This window comes from Contarinia nasturtii, unplaced genomic scaffold (assembly GCF_009176525.2).
Source record: "Contarinia nasturtii isolate CC-2019 unplaced genomic scaffold, AAFC_CNas_1.1 Cnas_scaffold_129, whole genome shotgun sequence".
Taxonomy (NCBI): domain Eukaryota; kingdom Metazoa; phylum Arthropoda; class Insecta; order Diptera; family Cecidomyiidae; genus Contarinia; species Contarinia nasturtii.
Genome location: NW_022197486.1, coordinates 5,135,141 through 5,152,444, shown reverse-complemented (window position 1 = coordinate 5,152,444; position 17,304 = coordinate 5,135,141). Strand labels below are relative to the sequence as shown.

The window sequence follows — 17,304 nt, the reverse complement described above, 5'->3', positions numbered from 1 at the left end:
AGAAAATGGTTGAAAAGGTGACGGTAACTTAAAGGTCGAGAAGGTAACGTATTTGTCTTCTACGGGCATATTTAGTCGAAAAAAAGCCATAAAATAATTCGGAAATGGAAAATAGTTCAAAAGAATACTTTCGTAATTTTTTGTTTAAATCTTGGTTGTAACTATAGCCAAAACAATTGTTCATGCTTCTGAGATTTAGGTAGGTGTACATTTGTATTCACCGATTCATTTAATATGACCTATTATATCTATAAATACATAGAGCGACATAGGGGATCTCTAGCTTAATTCTTTCATTCTTTTTTTTATTTTTAAAATAGATTCGTTGAATATCGTTGAATCGTCGCAGAACTATACTATGGATTGAAACATAGCACGATCAATACAACCGCACATATATGTAAAGAATGTGTATTCTTTGTGCACAAAATGTGATTCTTCAACGAAAAACATATATTAGTCTGTAACGTTCATTAGATTCAGCACATTTTTTCAATGTATTTTTCCTATAAAATCCTTATCCGTTTAACGCATGGGTGCTGATTTTTTCCAAAATTATTATTTCCAAAAGATTTTTGTTACAATGGAACATGATTGTATACATCCTTCAATGGATTGGCCAACAAAATATTAGAGAGAGAAAGAGAGAAAGAAAGAAAAAAAATGACCAAAATCACGTAATTAAAAATGTTTTGTTTTTGTTTAGTACTGTTTTAAATTGCTAGTGAATGATGTTCCCCCATTTGTGTTTGATTATTTGATTTCATGGATGTCAAAATATATACATAACAAAAGATAAACTGAACGATCACATATAACAAGTGTGTGTGTGTGTATGTGTTATTATTATTTATTTTTTATTTGTGGATTTTGTTGCAGTATAGTACCAAAATAACATGGAAGTTCGTTGTCTATTGTCAAAATTGTAGAACAATCAAACGATATTTTGAACAGAAACTTCAACATAAAAGCATACACACAATTTTATCGCAATCAATTTGTTTTTAAATAAAATAAAAGAAACTTGGGAAATAAAAATAGTGCGATCATGGCTTGCTGTACGGCCACCGAGGCAATTCGATTACCAATCGAAATGTCACACCAAAGTGAAATTATAAAGGTGAGTCGAAAATGTCAATCAAATCAATTTGCTGTTGTTGTTGTTGTTGTTTTTTTATTGATTTTTAGATTTTATCTAAAAAGGATCTCACCCGGTTTTGGTTCATTTTTCTCGTGACCAAAACTTGAAAATGACCCGTAAAAATCCGATTAAATAACAAAGCTCATTTACCCATTCTGAAAGCCATATTGTCATTTACGTCGGCCATTTTTTAACAATAAAATTGATAATAAATAAACGTAATAAAAAATTTGGGGAAGAAATGCGATTCAGAATTCGAGAAGATTGAACAGACTCACGGAAAATGTGAAGGGAAAAAAAGAAATTCATCACACTGGTGTCTGACTCCTAGCTAAGAATTTCAAACATATTGCATTATACGATGCAATAAAAATCGACACCTAAATGGGTATCCCTCCTAAATTTAAAAGCAACGAAGACGATCCAATGTCATTTTTTAAATTTTGTTTTTTTTCTGTTTTTTTTTTTTTTGTTTTGGTCGAAATAGCTATTTTTAAATAGTTCTCACTGTATAAACCCGCGACTGCAGCACATTTTTGACTCAAACACCACACTGAACTGTATATAGATTTCTCGTTCTCTCCTTCTTCATTCTTATTTCATTGCTTTCTCCATTTCTTGTCACTTTCGACTTAACGTCCATACACACATTCTACCTCGCTTACTTTGTACATGTATACAAAAATTTACAATTTATTTTAGCTCCGACTAAAAGATATAAACACCTTCTGCACACACTATTTTCAAATAGTTTATTTTTGATTTAAAGCTGTCACATGGGATATATATTCAAATAACAAACACAATAGTGAAACAATCCAAACGATGTTTTCTATTTTTTTACAACAACAACAAAAAAATAACGTTTCATAAGGTTCTGTAAATAGTTCACATTTTAGTTCCCACTTGTGTATATAAAAAAAATATGCAACCTGACAGGCATACCATGCTGCACACGGAATGCGACAAAACTTTGTTTGTGTGCTTTGAAAGTGTTTTGAAGGAAATGTTTGTTTGAAATGACATTTTACAGGATCAAAATGTGTACACTGAAGATCATGAGATGATATTCCAAGTTTTTCCATGAAGTGTGCCATCGCAAAAGCGGCAATGAACTTCTACAAGAATAATGGACACCATATTTTGGCTGTTTATGTGTAAAAAGGATTGAGATTATTATAAAATTGATTTATCGCGAATTTTCGCATTTGAGAAAAAGTATTTGGGAAATGTTCCGGTATTTCTTCAAAATGTCCCTTGAAACCACATTGAAAATCACCATCTTTCTTTGTCTATTTTGAATTGGTTTTTACCTTTCTTTGGCAATCGAAATCGTTTGGCTGCTCTATAATTACTACATAAAATCTTCTTTATACTTGTAATGAATGAGAGTGAGAGTGCGAGATATGTAATATGCTTAAAAAAAATTCTCTTTATTTTTCCAGGGAAATGAGCAAATACATTCATCGAAATTTTTCAAAGATTCAAAAAATGGAATGTTCATAAGTTTTCTGAGCGATGATGCCCGTACTTTGTATGAAACATTTCGACGTGGATCTTATGAATCGAACAATGGACCATGTTTAGGTTGGCGTGATAGCGTTACATCAAAATATCAGGTATTTACATCGAAATTTATGCTTGAAATTCATGCTAAACGAACACACATACTTGATCAAGGTAGAAATTTAAGCGGGATTAATTAAAAAAATATCGAGAGGTGTAAGTAAAAGATCCGATTGTAAGCATAGACAAGACTCGGAAAAGATTGATTACTGGGGGAGACGAGAATTTCGCAAATTGTAAGATTTTTCTCTCGGAAATGCCCCGAGCTAATCTCCCCTTTTAAACCTAGCTGAGCTAAAAAAAGGTCTTCAGTTTTCGAATAAAAAATCCTAGAAATTTTAAAAAATTCTTTGAAAATTTTTAGGAGGTAAACCAACGTCAAGGGTTAATCGGATCTCTCCGACTCCTATTGATCAAGTATGCCGAAATCCGATAATATCAAGATGAAACAATGATAAGCGTTCCGATTTCGTTGCATTTCAAGCACCAACATTTTTTCAATTTGTTTCCTTTCAGTGGATGACATTCAACGAAACATTATTAAAAGCGAAAAATTTTGGATGTGGATTAGTTAATCTTGGTGTACGTCCTCACGATTTGGTTGGAATATATTCATCAAATAGACCGGAATGGACGTTATTTGAACAGGGAGCCTACTGTTATTCACTCGTTGTTGTTGCACTTTATGATACACTTGGACCAGATGCATGTGCTTTCATAATAAAACAAACCGACATGTCAACAGTTATCGTTGAAGACGACATAAAAGCAAACATGATATTGGATAAAGCACCACATGGTTTGAGGCGATTGATTACCATTACGGATTCCATTCGTTCTGCAACTATAACACGTGCTAAAAATCGGGGTGTCGATTGTTTCACTTTTGACGAGGTATGCTTATTTCATCATTATTCATTCATTACTTTATGATAAGTTTCATTTTTTAAAAATATCATGAAGTGTATAAAGTGTTTATCTGCCAAATGTTGTTCTTTTAAAGCTTAATACAAAACTATAACAGCTATAATAATTCTATTGAAAATCTTGCAAAAAATAAAGTTGAGATGAAATTTTGAATCAATCTCATTTACTTAATTCGGCCATTTTTGTAATTGTAAACATCAACCTCACTCAATCAACAATGCACTTTATGTAAAAATTGAGACGATGATGCAATCGATCAATTTTAAAATATTAACTATGCTGTCACTTTTGAAAACAGTCTGACAAACGTATGGCTCATTTGACCTTCAGCATCATTGTAATGTGACTAATAATGAGTAATTTGACTAAGATGCAAATTAATAATAATTATTAATTCAATAACAGAAATTAATAAATAAATTACTGAGCTGCAAATATGTGTTCGATCGATGATTGTTTCTTTTTATTGATTGAATGCACTGTCAAAAAATTTGCAGGTTGAGAGAAGTGGATCCAAGCAAGATCATCCGGTTGTTCCACCAAATCCAGAAGACATATGTACGATATGTTATACGTCAGGTACAACTGGCAATCCCAAAGGAGTCACACTCACACATCAAAATGTGGTTGCCGCAATGTGTGCGGTGCTTTTACAATTAGGTAAATTATTTAACATTGTCATAGAATAAGATGTCAGTCACAAAAAATGACAACACATATTTCCTTTGAAAACACTTGACGGAATACATATGCGTGCGCAAACTCGAACAATTTTCAAATATATACAGCAATCTATGTTGTATGTAATAATTATGATGCTAAAGGGTCATTACGAATGAGTGTCGATTTGCAAAGTCACGTCTATTTTCAAAAGTGACATCAACAATCAAGTTGGTTCTCTTTAGCGCATTATTTTGAAATTATTCTCACTTTCGAGAATCGTAAAAATTACACAAACATTTTCACATCAATCATAACATTCTATAATTAATGACTACTTAGATTTTCACCTAAGCAAAACTGATGAATCAAACAATTGAATTTCTCGAATTTCTAATTTATTTATTGTATGTTAGGCGATCAACGTCCGCGCTATGGCGATATCATGCTATCTTACTTGCCGTTGGCACATATGCTTGAACGTTGCTGTGAAAATGGGATTTTCTATTCTGGTGCAGCCGTTGGCTTTAGTTGCGGTAATATTCGAAACTTGACCGATGACCTAAGAGCTCTGAAACCAACAATTATGCCAGCAGTACCACGACTATTGAATCGCGTTTACGATACACTCATGAGCGATTTGTCCGGATCACCTTTGAGAAGGCTTCTTTATAATACCGCACTTAAAGCCAAAGAATCGGAACTAAACCGTCAAATCATTCGAAAAAATTCAATATGGGATAAATTAGTCTTTCGAAAAATTCAAGAGTGTAAGAAACTTTTGATTCAAATATCTTAACCAAACACTGGATGTTCGAACAAACGATTCAAAAACTATTCACATTTCAGCATTTGGCGGTAATCTTCGTCTTATGATCGTGGGCTCAGCACCGTTAGCCGGGAATGTAATGACATTTATGCGGTGCGCATTAAGCTGTATAATTGTTGAAGGCTATGGACAAACAGAATGTACGGCTCCGGTCTCATTGACAATATGTGGGGATTCCATTCCAGAACATGTTGGACCACCCGTTGCCTGCTGTTGCGTAAAGGTATCATATGATATTTAGATTTTGACATTTTGATTTTTTGGCATAATGTTAATATTGAATCATCTCCAATACAAAAGTCAATTCGGTGTTAAATATCTTATTATTTGTTTTTACTTCAAATAGCTGGTGGATGTGCCTGAGATGGAATATTTCGCAATTGATAACCAAGGTGAAGTGTGTGTTAAAGGAACAAACGTATTTCGTGGCTATTATAAGGATCCAGAGCGTACAGCTGAGGTTATCGATTCATTCGGTTGGCATCATACCGGCGACGTTGGCATGTGGTTGGCCAATGGCACTCTCAAAATTATCGATCGACGAAAACACACATTCAAACTTAGTCAAGGGGAATATATAGTGCCGGACAAAATTGAAGCAATTTACGTGAAAAGTCAATATATTTTACAAAACTTTGTTTACGGTGAAAGTTTGAAGGTAACTTCGTTAATTTATAAACACTTGAAATCAAAAAAAAAAAAAAAAAAAAAAAAAAAAAAAAAAAAAAAAAAAAAAACAAAACTATCCAATTTTTTCATTTATTGTTTGCTAAAATTTTAGCAACATGCAAAATTGTAAAAATGTCCAAGGAATGGATGAATTCAACATCGAAGTAGTGATCAATACAGTTGTACTCGATGTTTGTCTTCGTGATTTCAATTCTTATCTTTTGTTTGAACGTCCCTTAAAGTTTGTCAAAATCGGAGCAGGGTTTCATTTTTACAAAAAAAAAATCCAAAACGAGGTTATTAAACTCTGATTCTGAGTTGGCACCTCTTTTTGGTCTTCACTTCCGAAATCTTATTATAACTAGTGTAAGCTTCGTCTCCCAAAAAATGGGTAAACCTTAAAAAAGACTTCACTTTCAAAATTATTACGAAAAAATGTCCAAAGTAAAGGGGTAATATCCGCATCTCTAGGGATAGTTCAATCCCTCGGATCAGATCATTTTTTTTTAATTATTAATTTTCTAAATATTCTTTTCAGAGTGGTATTGTTGCCATTGTAGTACCTGATGTAGATGTACTTAAAAGCTGGGCTAAAGAAAATCATATACCCGGAACACTGAGCGTACTTTGCAGCCATAAAAAAGTAAAGGAACTCATTTTGAACGATATGCTTTCTTGGGGTAAACAAAATGGCCTAAAATCCTTCGAACAGGTAGTGCTCATAATGGATTGATCGTTTCAAAATGTCGATTTAAATGTGGCGGTTCTTTTTATTCTAGGTTAAAGATATTTATCTTCATCCCGATCCATTTTCCATTCAGAATGGTTTACTTACACCAATGTTCAAACTGAAGCGACCACAAATCAAAAATTATTTCAAACCACAGTTGGACGATATGTACACACATCTGCCTTGAATATCTTTTACTTTAGTAGCTGAAATTAGCCTCATATTGTTTAAAAAAATATTGTAAATCAAATAAAGCGAGCTGTGTCGGCGTTTGTATGGAGTCTGTGCCATACACTAACACTTTTATTATACGTACTAATTCTTGTTTACACTTGAACTACACAGGCGTTTCTAGAAAGAAAATGATTTCTGTAATTGTTTGAATGGCACTCAATGAAATTTCGATCATAGACATGTACATCACAACTTGTTTCTATGCCAAAGGTATCACAAAAGTCGGAATTCTATGAAATTCAACAATAAATTTGAATGGTCAACGAGAATATTTTCCAGCAATTTTTATGTGTTCTTTTTGTATAGCGAGGCTTAGGTGTGAATAGCATAAAGTTTATATCAATGATAATATATGTATGAAAAATTCTTCAAAAAAAACTATGACAAACAGTCAGCATCTTTATTTTTTTGCTCTAATTTAAACTATAAGACAAACAAAAAAAAATATATCAAAATGACAGAATATCACTAAAATTCAGCCAAAATATTGGGTCTGCAAATAAGTTTTAAAGGATTTTTTTAGTGAAAATGAACGTTTATTTTAAAGAAACCGTACGATGTTTCGGCCATCGTTAGCCTCTACTTTTTATCATATTTCTGGCAACTTTCGGATTCCGCGTCGAAAGAACCGTTCGTTTTTTCCGCTTATCTGGTAACCGAGTTATTTACAGACAATATATTGAACCAACTGGTCAGTTGAGCTGACAGTACGTTAGCCAGCTAAATGGACAAAAACAATAGAAGTTATTGTTATAATGAACAATCACTTCTATTAAAACAAGAGAAGTGATTCATCATTAAAACAATAACGTATATTGTTTTAGCCCATTTAGCTGGCTAACGTACTGTCAGCTCAACTGACCAGTTAGTTCAATATATTGTCTGGTTATTTACGAAAATGAATCCATTTGTAAATTTTGAGCAACATTTGAACTCAACCACTTCCAAAATTTGTGAAAAAACGTGGATGAGAAAAATATCGATTCTAAGGTAATTTTTCATGCTGATTCTGAATTTCGGGGTTTCAGGCCAAAAAAATCATGTCTTGGGGGTTTTGACCCCCGACCCCCTTGTGGTCCCCCGGGTGGGGGGACTTGGAGGCGGGGGTGGAAGCGAGTAAGCTTTGAGCAGGTTGCTAGGTTGGAGGGCAAGGGTCCTGAAAAATTTCTCTCGTCATTCTAAACAACATTATTTTTTGATCCGATAAACTTTTGAAAAATTTGGGGCACCCCCACCCCCCTGGGGAAAAATTCAAAATTCCAAACCGATAGAAATTTTTTATGTTTAACCCCCAACATACCTTCCAAAGGGTTTTTCAAAATTCCCAACCCCTAAGAGTGAGCCTATTATATGTGCCACCCTGTATATATAATATCGAGTACATCACTGCTTTCCTGACTTTCTGCTATTTCTTTAATTGTTTTTTTCGATCCCACGCGGTTTAACCAGAGAAGCAATTGCTAAATTTCATATCTATAAAATCGCATAAAAAAATTCAAGCACAAGCTTTACTTTTACATTTAGGACGGCAATTTTAGGTTTAGCAATAGAGTTCTTGGCACCTCCACTGGAATACCGTATAAAAAATACAGAACAAAATACAGATATTTTTTAGAAAACGATTTTTTATTTTTACGCAATTGAATTTTATACAGAATCTTACAATTAAAATTTCTTCGTCGAATAAAATGTAATTTATTTTCAGTTCTGAAAGACAATTTTACGAACAGAAATTATGTTTTCTTAGTAAAATTAATTTCGAATTTGTTTGGATCTATTTGAATATATGTTATAATTCCCATTTTAAGTCAATATATTTTTTATTATTGAAATATATTTGTCCACAATAAAATACTAATACACAATATATATAAAGTCAACTGAAACGTAAACGTCAGCTCAGTCTTTGCTAACAAAAAATAATAATAATTAAAATATGTAAAACTAAAACTAATGTTAATTTCAATATGTCTCTTCGAAATATATTACAATGCAAGTGAATTACGTGATTGCACACATATACATGTATATGTATCGAGTGAATCACTGCTTTTTTGACTCTCTGCTATTTCTTTAATTGTTTTTTTTTTTTGTTGATTTCAGTTTCTGATCCCATAACGAATCTTTAGGGTGCTATCACATGTTCATTTAAAAAAACTATTTTTTTTTTCGACATACATACATCTCTAAATAACGATTCCCTTGTCATTTTATTATTTCAAGAGAGAAAAAAACCGTCTCCATATATGCAACACAAGATTTCTTAAGTTTTGTTTGGATAACAATAAAATCGGCTAAGTTTTCGTTAAAGAAAATGTCGAGTTTTCTTAATAGGCACATTTCTTTGCTGGACTTGGCAATTAATGTTTCGATCTAAAAAAAAAAAATTCAAAAATAATCTCTTGGTTGTTTTAATTTACAAAATGGATTTTAGTTTTTGAGTTGAGGCGATGGTGGTGGTGGTGAGTATGTCGAACTGGATACGGATCGAATGGGCGATGGTGTGGAAGGGCTCTCTGGTGCTTGATGACCATCCGAATGATAATGTGATCGTGGTGTTGGCGGTGGTGGACATGGTTCACGATCATAGCAATACCGTGCTTTTCTTAAACTATTGCTATTAATACTTCCTGTGCCATTGCTGGCCGTTCGCAGGATATTAGTTCGATAGTCGTGCGGATCACATGACAATGGTGATCGAATACGCGAATGCGTTCGATATTCATCACTTTCATCGCAAAAATCGGTTGTTTCGGCTGGCGATGGTGGTGGCGGTTTATTCACTTTTTTATAATGTCGATTGTACGGTCGATGGCTATTTGCACGTATTGTCTCTGGACTTGGTGGTGGATTAATATATCCAATGCTGCCGTTTGTTGTTGAGCTCGATGCACCCGTAATATTATTTCGATCATAACTATTTGCGACGGTGTTTCGACTATTTAGCGTTGACATTCGTACATTGTCTGATACAGCCGTAATTTTTGATACATGTGTTGGTTTATGTGTGGCTGGTGATAGTGGGTCCATTGCTTGATCATCTTTGGGTTCATTTACAGCACCCGCTAATTTGGTGCGACAAATTTGTGTTCGTCGTACATTTGTGTATGCAATTAAACATACTATTATTACGACAACAAAAACACCAACAAATATTGTTTTCTTATCGGATGGTGGTGGACGGGGTTTTTTCTGCATGCTACATATTTCCTCCGATTCGTCAGCACTTTCTGGACAATTATCCCATCCATCGCATAGCAATGCGGCTGAAATGCACACCTGTGATTGAATTTGCAAAAATAACACACAATTAATGTTGTTTCTATTGGCTTGAAGGTGAGTCGGACATACCTTATTACTTGGACATTGGAAATCTTGTGCTCGTTTACAGCAATTCGCTTCATCATGACCATCAGAACACTATAAAAATATAGTTGAAAATCATTTTGAATTTTTATTTGTAAAATAAAAAAAATATATATATTCATTTTTCTGGTGCAATGAACTTACATGTGTCGTTCCATCACAAACTTGATGCTTTTCAATACATTCGCCAGATGTACAACGGAATTGATCTGGCCGGCACGACGGACAACCAACTTCGTCCGATTTATCGGGACAATCTATGAATAAACGATAAAAAAATATATTATTTTAATTTATTATTTCAGTCTAGCCTTCAGCCAATGTGATCTTACCGTTTTGTCCATCGCATCGCCAACTCGATGGAATGCAATCTTTATTAAGATCAGAGCTTGAATTCTCATCAGATGTTCCATAAACTGGTGCCGCACATGTGAAATGATTTGGACCACATGCTGGCAATGCACCACAACTGTGTTTATCCTGAAGCAACATTTGACCTTGTGGACATGAACAAATGTCCGTTTCGGTTTTCGAATATTCAGCAATGCAGAAATGTGAACACTTTGCACGATTCGATGAGCATGTATGATTTCGAATCATTTTCATGTCAGGCATGGAAACGGCCACAATATCGGTTATTTGAAGTGCGCGTTGTGTTAATTCAGCACGTCTTCCGTCGCCGGTTATAGTCACACGTTCAACACCAGCCTTTTCATCCAACCAATAGCAATAACCTTGAAGCGCCGCCAATGATACTACCAAACTCACATGCGTCGATACCAAATTTCTCCTGTTACCAAAAAAAAAAAAAAACGATTGAATCATGGTTTGAAAAAGTTTGAACAGAAAAAATTGAATTTTTAAAGAACATTGTTTACAACAAATCACTCACTTATTGCGTCCATCGAGATCCATGACATCGATACGCTTGTTATAGGCATAGAAAAGAAGATCCAAGTCTTGATCAACAGCAATAGCAGCAATTCCATCGAGTTTAATTGCCAAAGTAAGACGATCGGCACCATCAATACGGGAACGATAAATCGATTGTTGACTTCCAACATCCGTCCAAAATAGTAAACGTTTCATCGAATGGACGGCAATGCTTCGTGGTTTTTCGGAATCGCCAATATCAACTACACCCAATTCCATACCATCCAATCTGAAATTTGATTAAATTATGAATATATACAAAGAATACAAGAAAGAAATTAAAAAACAAACAAAAAATTAAACTCTCAAAATGTTTCTCTGTTTCCCGGTTTTAATTTTCCGTACACACCTAGTGTGTAAGGGGAAAGTATTTGAGGTTGACACGTAGTTTGTAGAAATTTCCATTTATTATTAGTTTCCAAGAGTAAATTTTGGAGAATAAATGTAAACTCTGAAAAAATAAGTAATTAAGGAGAAACAAACCTTGTAACATTAATTGTATTCATAGAGGAACATGACCAAAACAGCAAACGTCCAATAGTATCGATGGCAATGTCAAACAGTTGTGCTCTGGGTCCAATGAATATATTGCCTTTAGTTCCATTATCAAACGATCGTCGAATGCTATGACCTTTGGCTTCAATCTATTTTTAATTTTTTTTAAATTAATATCGAAATTTTTATCAAATTTTTAAATTTCATTACCCAATAAATGGTATGATGAATGGGATCATATTCGATGGCTCGAATATTTTTGCCCAAAACTGGTATTGGAGCATCAGGAGCATCGCTAGCATTCGTCAATAGTCGTCCAAATGAGTTTTTCTGACTGAAGATAACATAGTTTTTGGGTGGAATGCACGACATACCATCTTTTGCAAGTACAAAATGTGTTGGACATGCACATATTTTACCGCGTCGTCCTGGCAACGCAAGACATAAATGTTGACATCCACCATTATTCTCATGACATGGATTTGTGCCATTTTGTCGATTCTTATGATAGACCAATAGTGAACTTGTATAATCTAAATTGCTATGAACTAGAGTTTGATTGGTGCCCGAAACTTTGTTTGCACGTTTAATATCGCCCGACATCCATTCGCTCCAGTATACATAGTCTTGAAACAGTGTAACTGCATACGGTCGATCAATGTCAGCGGTAACAAGTTTTTGTCGATTTTTACCATCCCAATCAGCCGATTCGATGGCCGATGGTCTGGACGATGCCCAATATAAACGACGTGTATCCATATCAATTGTAAGACCGGATGCTTGATTTGCACCAGAAATAATTGTTAACAAATCCGAACCGTCTAATGCCGCACGACGAATCGAATCCGATGGCCATTCCGACCAATACATAAAGCCTTTTGTTGGTTCCAATACCAAACTGCGTGGCTCTTCGATACCTTTCCATAATAGAATACGTCGACTGCTACCATCTAATCGTGTTACTTCAATACGTGTTGCTTCCGAATCTGTCCAATAAACATTGCGTGCAATCCAATCGACAGCTATACCTTCCGGTCGTATAAGTCCCGAATCGACAATTTTTTGAACATCTGAACCATTTATAAATGCACTTAAAATACAACGTAACCGTTGATCAGTCCAATAAATTCGATTTTCATACACATGCACATCAATTGAATGTGCATCACGAAGATCTTTGAATGGAATTTTATAGTCATTGTGATTGTCTTCGTTGTAATCGATTGATATGCGACCAATGCTACCGAAATCAAGTGATTTTCCCAAACCAGATGGATTTCGTGAAAATAATAAAAATGCTGATGGTTTTATGCAGGTTCTTTTATCTTTGGCCAATTCATGATCGATTGGACAACGGCACACATAATCGGTCGGTCGATTCAAACATAAATGCGAACAATTACCATTTTTAATTGCACACGGACTGGTGCCTTTTATTTCCTTTAATCGTACCACTTTTAAGCCCATCAAATCGGGATACTGATCGAGAACTGTAACACGATCATTTCCGGTAATTTTATTTGCACGATCGATTGAACGACGTTGCCAATCCGTCCAATATAAATATTCATCGAGAATACTTAATGCAAATACATGCGGTAAATTTTCACTTATTATTGTACGTCGTGCATAACCATCATGATCTGGATCCATGTTTTCAACTTCAATTCGATCGGTTTTTGCATCACACCAATAGATTTTTCTCGCTTCAATATCAAGTGCAATGCCATTCGGCCAACCCAAATTTATTTCAACTAGTGTCGTTCGTCCCGAACCATCCAATGCGGCCCGTTCAATTTTCGGCTTTTTCTCATTCCAATCACTCCAAAACATCCATCCCAATGACGGTGCCAATGCAATTGCTCTTGGTTCGTCCAAATTTTCATTGATTATTACTTTTCGATGTTCACCATTCAAGCGACACACTTCAATGCGATCGGTTCCGGTGTCCGTCCAATACAAATTTCTTGCCAACCAATCGATGGCCAAACCATCGGGATGCTCAATTTCAGTTGTAATGATATCCATTTGACCGGTACCATCAAGACGTGCCTTCCGAATTGCATGCACCTCTTCATCCGACCAATAGATATAACCATCGACTGGATCGTAATCGATTGCAATGGCATATTTTACACGACCCAATGATAAACCGTACACAGTGTAATCGGGTGAATCAAGTGATATACGACTGACTTGGGTACGTTGCACCAAAAATAGCATGTCTTGTGTATCGTCGGCACATTTTGTTGGTGTTATCAATTTTATACCGGTCGGACATGCACCTGAAAATTTCATATTGAACATATTATTATTAAAATGTTGATTGTGTAAAATCGATGTTTGAAATGATGAAAACGATGATATTTCTAACTTACATGTGAAACCAGCTGTTGAATTTGATAACAAACACAAATGTGAACAATTGCCGTTGTTGTGCTTGCATGGATTGTCACCATGTGGCTGTAAACGTTCGTCCCACACGTGAATAACCAACGGTACATCCGGTGTATCAATCAGCTCACGTGTTTCGTTCGTATTCAAATCATGCGTATGAATCGAACCAATTTTCCAATCGGTCCAGTACAGACGATTATGAGTCGGAGACACCGTCACACTGTAAATAATTGCAATATTTGTTTAGTAAAAGTTAAGAATCTCGTTTTTGTTTTAAATATCTTACCTATATGGATATGCAACGTCTTTAATATCTTTAACCAGTGTCCTACGATTCGATCCGTCAAGATTCATGACATCCAGAAATTTTAGATTGCCATCAACCCAATAAATGAGCTCTTTTTCAATGTCAACCGTTAGTCCATTTGGCCAAAAAATATTTTCTCTAACTAAAGTTCGTCGTGTGCTTGGATCACCGTCCATCGCTGCACTTTCAATTTTTGGATTATCACCCCAATCACTCCAAATCATGAGCGCTTTTGATGGTACCAATGCAATGGCACGCGGTTGATCTAAATCCGACCAAAATAGTACCTTTTGATGTTTGCCATTCAATGTGGCCACCTCAATACGATTTGAATCACCGTCCGTCCAATAAATATTTTCCGTGTACCAATCAATAGCAATACCTTCTGGTTTTTCAATGCCAATGCTTATCACATTTTGTATTGTTGAATTTTGATGTGTTCCATTCAATTTCATACATTGTATGCGCTGCAACACTTGATCGGTCCAACAAACCAGTTGTTTTTCATAGTAAAAATCTAAGGCACCCGCTTCTGGTAAATCTTTGGCAATTACTTCAATTGATGATGGCGGCCCATTTTGCCGCGTTATATTTGCAAGCCGAATGTCATGATATGTGGTGAACAGCAACGACACTGGTACAGCAATCGTTTGTGTTATTATGGCAAATACTGAAATATAACAAAATAACATACATAAAGAATGATGAGAATGTGAAATGGACAAAACAAAAAAAAATCATTATTATAATAATTATGATTATCGAAAGGATGTGTTAATTTTATTGAATGAAAAAAAAAGATGACTCTGGGGGGCATGCACAACGTCCTTATTTTGTCATTAAATCGAATTTTATCTTTGCGTACATCACATTGCATCAAATAAATCAGCACTGAAATGACATTCTTTTGATTTAATCTGCATTCGTCGATCAAACTGTGAACCAAGATAAAAACTTACTCAAACAAAACCAGTGTAAAAACAAAACGGACGGATTTTAAATTGCATACATAAATATCTCTTGGATCATAAATACATTCTTTTTTCCTTCTTCCATTTGAAATTTATTCGGTCAAAAATGAAACAGCAGGCATTTGTTTGCTTAATCGTTTCATTTTGAACGGCAGTGTGAGAGAAAGAGTGTGTGAGTTTGTGGTGTATTTTGTACAAAACAAGTTGAGACGATATATGCAAAAAAATATATATATGCGTAAGTGTCGAAAACAAGTAAACGACATCGAACATAAAAATCGATTAAAAGTTTCATTAACTGAAATTGCTGCATTTTTGAATAATAAGAGAGAAAATACGGCACAACAAAAAAAGCGTCCATGTATTGGTAGGCATATGTGTGATTAAATATGTGAGTGATTGAAGAAAAACAAGAGAAAAGATAATGAGAAAATCAGAAATAAGATGCTTTCCATCGTTCCTATTGATAGCACCAGAGGTTATACAATGCACTGCGTCCATTGATCCATCGAAATTGATGCTCTCACAACTTGTGACCAGTGCGTGTTGAATACAAATCGATCGAACACAAAAATAAATATTTTTTTTTATTATTAAAGAAAATGTTATGCTCTACGTTATGAAATGAATAGAGAAACAAACAAAAAACTCAACGCATATAGATTGAATCGAGTCAAACGAAATGCTATGCCATTTCTTTGATAGATTGAGAATCGAGTGTGTACGAAGTAGATGAAGTAAAACAAGGAAGATGCATCTGAACGATTGAATTTGGTGTTTGGGCTCGGCTTGCTTCCTATATGTGTCAAAATGACTTGAGCAAATGAAAAATTACAAAAAATTTTACGAGACAGCCCAGAAACACTGTGATTTCCATAAATTCAAAATGTATTTTTCGTTTGCGCTATGTGTCCGTTCGTTCATACGTCCCTTCATCAACTGCATCGCATTAGCCCTGTTAATATCGCGATATATTTATGTTCTTTTGGCGTTTCTTGTTCACTTGTTATTTATACATTTTTTTGTTGTTGGTGCTGTTGTTCTTTTTTCGTTTGTGGTTCTGTTGTAATTGCTTTGCATTTATTGCAGCCAACAGGCAGTATATACAGAAGAGCGCGAGTGCACATCCGTTGCAAGTGCACATATCAAGATCGCAATGAAATTGGCATATGCAAGGTAAATGAAAAGGAGAGAAAGAGCAAGAGAGAGAGAGAGAAGAGTAAAAAAAGAGGAAAAAAACACAGGCAGATTATTCAGATGCTTTTCGTTTCGCCAAACCCTGTTTATATATTGTTTGCCTCGTGTGTTCGTCTCATATTCATTCTACTTAAAAATTTTAACACCTCATTATGGCAAAGATATAATATGAGTGGTGGCTGGAGTGTGATGTGTGCAGCCAGTCGCTGCTCTTGTCTTTCGTTCGGCTGTGCTGCTTACTCGTGCTCGCACCCAGTGTTGGCACAACGAAATGAGAAATAGAAAGAGAGTAAGAGCAGAAGCGAGACTGCATAAAGAGATGTTGTGAGTGTGTGTGTGTGTGTGTGTGTGTGTGTGTGTGTGTGTGTGTGTGTATTAAAAATATGATATGCATTGTATATCAGAGTTACTGTAGCTCGTTTGCCAAGCCGAAATCACACACTGATTTTGTTAGATTTTTCACAAATGGCCGCTTCAATCGATTTTGTATATTGAATATATGAATGAGGTAGAATAAAAACTACTTCTCGAAAAATTCAAAATAGAAATGGAACCCAAAAAAATTATGAGATTAAAGGAAGTCAAAGAAAAAGTTTCAATAAAAGTGAACTATATATTTTATTTCACACGCCATTGAAAATAATTTTATAATTCACTTCTATTGAAATTTTTTTTAGTATTCGATTTAATCAAAGAATTTTTAACGGGTCCATTTCTATTTACAACTTTATTTTAATTCGTTCTTATTTATTTTTTTATTGGTTGAAAATACGTATGTATGAGAATTGAGAAAAAAATCTGTTCAATGGGTATCACATAGCAAGTTTATATGAAACTCTCGGAGACTCGGTATAGAGCACTCAAACAGTGAAAAAAGTCCAG

General features: G+C 34.7%; 2 protein-coding genes across 5 annotated transcripts in view; one reads left to right on the top strand and one right to left on the bottom strand.

Moving 5' to 3' along the window:
* The first annotated feature begins 440 nt into the window (after nucleotides 1-440).
* On the top strand, nucleotides 441-6,833 carry LOC116341526 (long-chain-fatty-acid--CoA ligase 1). 4 transcript variants are annotated; one of them, XM_031768644.1, is made up of 10 exons: nucleotides 441-677; nucleotides 1,021-1,120; nucleotides 2,587-2,760; nucleotides 3,224-3,601; nucleotides 4,132-4,294; nucleotides 4,711-5,064; nucleotides 5,144-5,346; nucleotides 5,470-5,781; nucleotides 6,331-6,504; nucleotides 6,572-6,833. In XM_031768644.1, exons 1-10 carry the CDS (start codon nucleotides 664-666, stop codon nucleotides 6,707-6,709), a joined length of 2,010 nt encoding a protein of 669 aa, XP_031624504.1. In that variant the 5' UTR covers nucleotides 441-663; the 3' UTR covers nucleotides 6,710-6,833. The 4 variants fall into 4 exon arrangements, with proteins under 4 accessions (XP_031624504.1, XP_031624529.1, XP_031624521.1 ...); XM_031768669.1 differs by having other exon boundaries at nucleotides 930-1,120; XM_031768661.1 differs by having other exon boundaries at nucleotides 885-1,120.
* Nucleotides 6,834-8,462: 1,629 nt separating this feature from the next.
* Nucleotides 8,463-17,304, bottom strand: part of LOC116342923 (low-density lipoprotein receptor-related protein 6) — a 39,586-nt gene continuing 30,744 nt past the window's right edge. Inside the window, exons 3-11 of the mRNA XM_031770733.1 lie at nucleotides 14,234-14,924; nucleotides 13,929-14,167; nucleotides 11,761-13,835; nucleotides 11,539-11,699; nucleotides 11,015-11,284; nucleotides 10,455-10,912; nucleotides 10,267-10,379; nucleotides 10,108-10,176; nucleotides 8,463-10,035 (exon numbers count right to left, since the gene is read on the bottom strand). Coding sequence (XP_031626593.1) covers nucleotides 9,187-10,035; nucleotides 10,108-10,176; nucleotides 10,267-10,379; nucleotides 10,455-10,912; nucleotides 11,015-11,284; nucleotides 11,539-11,699; nucleotides 11,761-13,835; nucleotides 13,929-14,167; nucleotides 14,234-14,924 — 4,925 coding nt within the window. The 3' untranslated portion in view covers nucleotides 8,463-9,186. The remainder of the gene's footprint in view (nucleotides 10,036-10,107; nucleotides 10,177-10,266; nucleotides 10,380-10,454; nucleotides 10,913-11,014; nucleotides 11,285-11,538; nucleotides 11,700-11,760; nucleotides 13,836-13,928; nucleotides 14,168-14,233; nucleotides 14,925-17,304) is intronic.

Excerpts from the sequence above, each read along its gene's own strand:
- LOC116341526 (XM_031768644.1), top strand. Across the intron at positions 1,121-2,586 it reads ACCAAAGTGAAATTATAAAG|GGAAATGAGCAAATACATTC; the intron begins GTGAGTCGAAAA and ends TTATTTTTCCAG. Across the intron at positions 3,602-4,131 it reads ATTGTTTCACTTTTGACGAG|GTTGAGAGAAGTGGATCCAA; the intron begins GTATGCTTATTT and ends AAAAATTTGCAG.